Here is a 900-nt window from a genome sequence, read left to right as displayed (position 1 = left end):
GAATTGTAATAAACGAAAATAACCTAAACTATGTAAAATCTCGACAGTTCCCTATAAAAAACATATATATATGGTGTATATCTATTTATAAAATTTCTGATGAAGAGAAAGCCAATTGGGCTTGAAGTATATGTATTGTTTTTTATTTAGGAAAATGGGTTTTTTTATCGGTAAAACTTATAAGAAATTTCCTATTCATGACAGTCTTACGTTTTTGGCGGCGGTGCTGAAAGCTTCACGATGTGGGATCTCCGGGTTCGCAGCTTTGATACGTTGTATCTCTTCCCTTTTCGTGTTCCATTAATTGTACATTGGTATTTACAAACGAAAGTTGATTAATTTATTTGAAAAACATGCCCAAATGATCTCATTAATTTCTCTAACCAATACATTGAAATCAAATGTATGGTAATTAAATCAAAAGAAAAAATGTATGGTAAACAATAATATTACCTCATGAACCGATTGTAAGCCGATGGAAGCCTCTGCTTTTTCTCGGGCGCTGCAATGCCAATATTGGTTAAAAGAAGTGTATAAATATATATGCGTGTATATATATATGGATGATCATGCATGTATGAGTTATTATGCTTACGTTTAACCACAAAAGGTTCTCTAGGAGACAGTGGTTGGTAGCTCGAAGTGGACGAGGAAGATGACGAAGATGAACTTCCCTTCTTGAACTCATTGTTGCCACAGAAGCTCTGCATCTGCTTTAACCCTAAATCAGTATACATCCCTCCCATTGTATATACTATTAATTAGAATATATCACAGGTTAGATAGCGTGTGATGTATTCGAACGTATACTCAAAGTACACACACACACACTACACTTTTTATAAAATGAGAAACTGTTTGAAAGCAAGAGTTTGTGCCCTAAAAGGAAACCAATTGATC

General features: G+C 34.1%; 1 protein-coding gene across 1 annotated transcript; it reads right to left on the bottom strand.

Moving 5' to 3' along the window:
- Positions 1 to 180: 180 nt before the first annotated feature.
- Positions 181 to 848, bottom strand: LOC104820479 (protein CRABS CLAW-like). Its single transcript, XM_010550923.2, has 3 exons — positions 596 to 848; positions 454 to 502; positions 181 to 286 (listed from the first exon to the last, which is right to left on the bottom strand). The coding sequence occupies exons 1-3, from the start codon at positions 744 to 746 to the stop codon at positions 196 to 198; spliced, it is 291 nt and encodes a 96-aa protein (XP_010549225.1). The 5' UTR covers positions 747 to 848; the 3' UTR covers positions 181 to 195.
- Positions 849 to 900: the final 52 nt, after the last annotated feature.

This window comes from Tarenaya hassleriana, unplaced genomic scaffold (genome assembly GCF_000463585.1).
Source record: "Tarenaya hassleriana unplaced genomic scaffold, ASM46358v1 Cleome3061, whole genome shotgun sequence".
NCBI lineage: Eukaryota > Viridiplantae > Streptophyta > Magnoliopsida > Brassicales > Cleomaceae > Tarenaya > Tarenaya hassleriana.
This window is presented reverse-complemented; position numbering and strand designations above follow the sequence as displayed.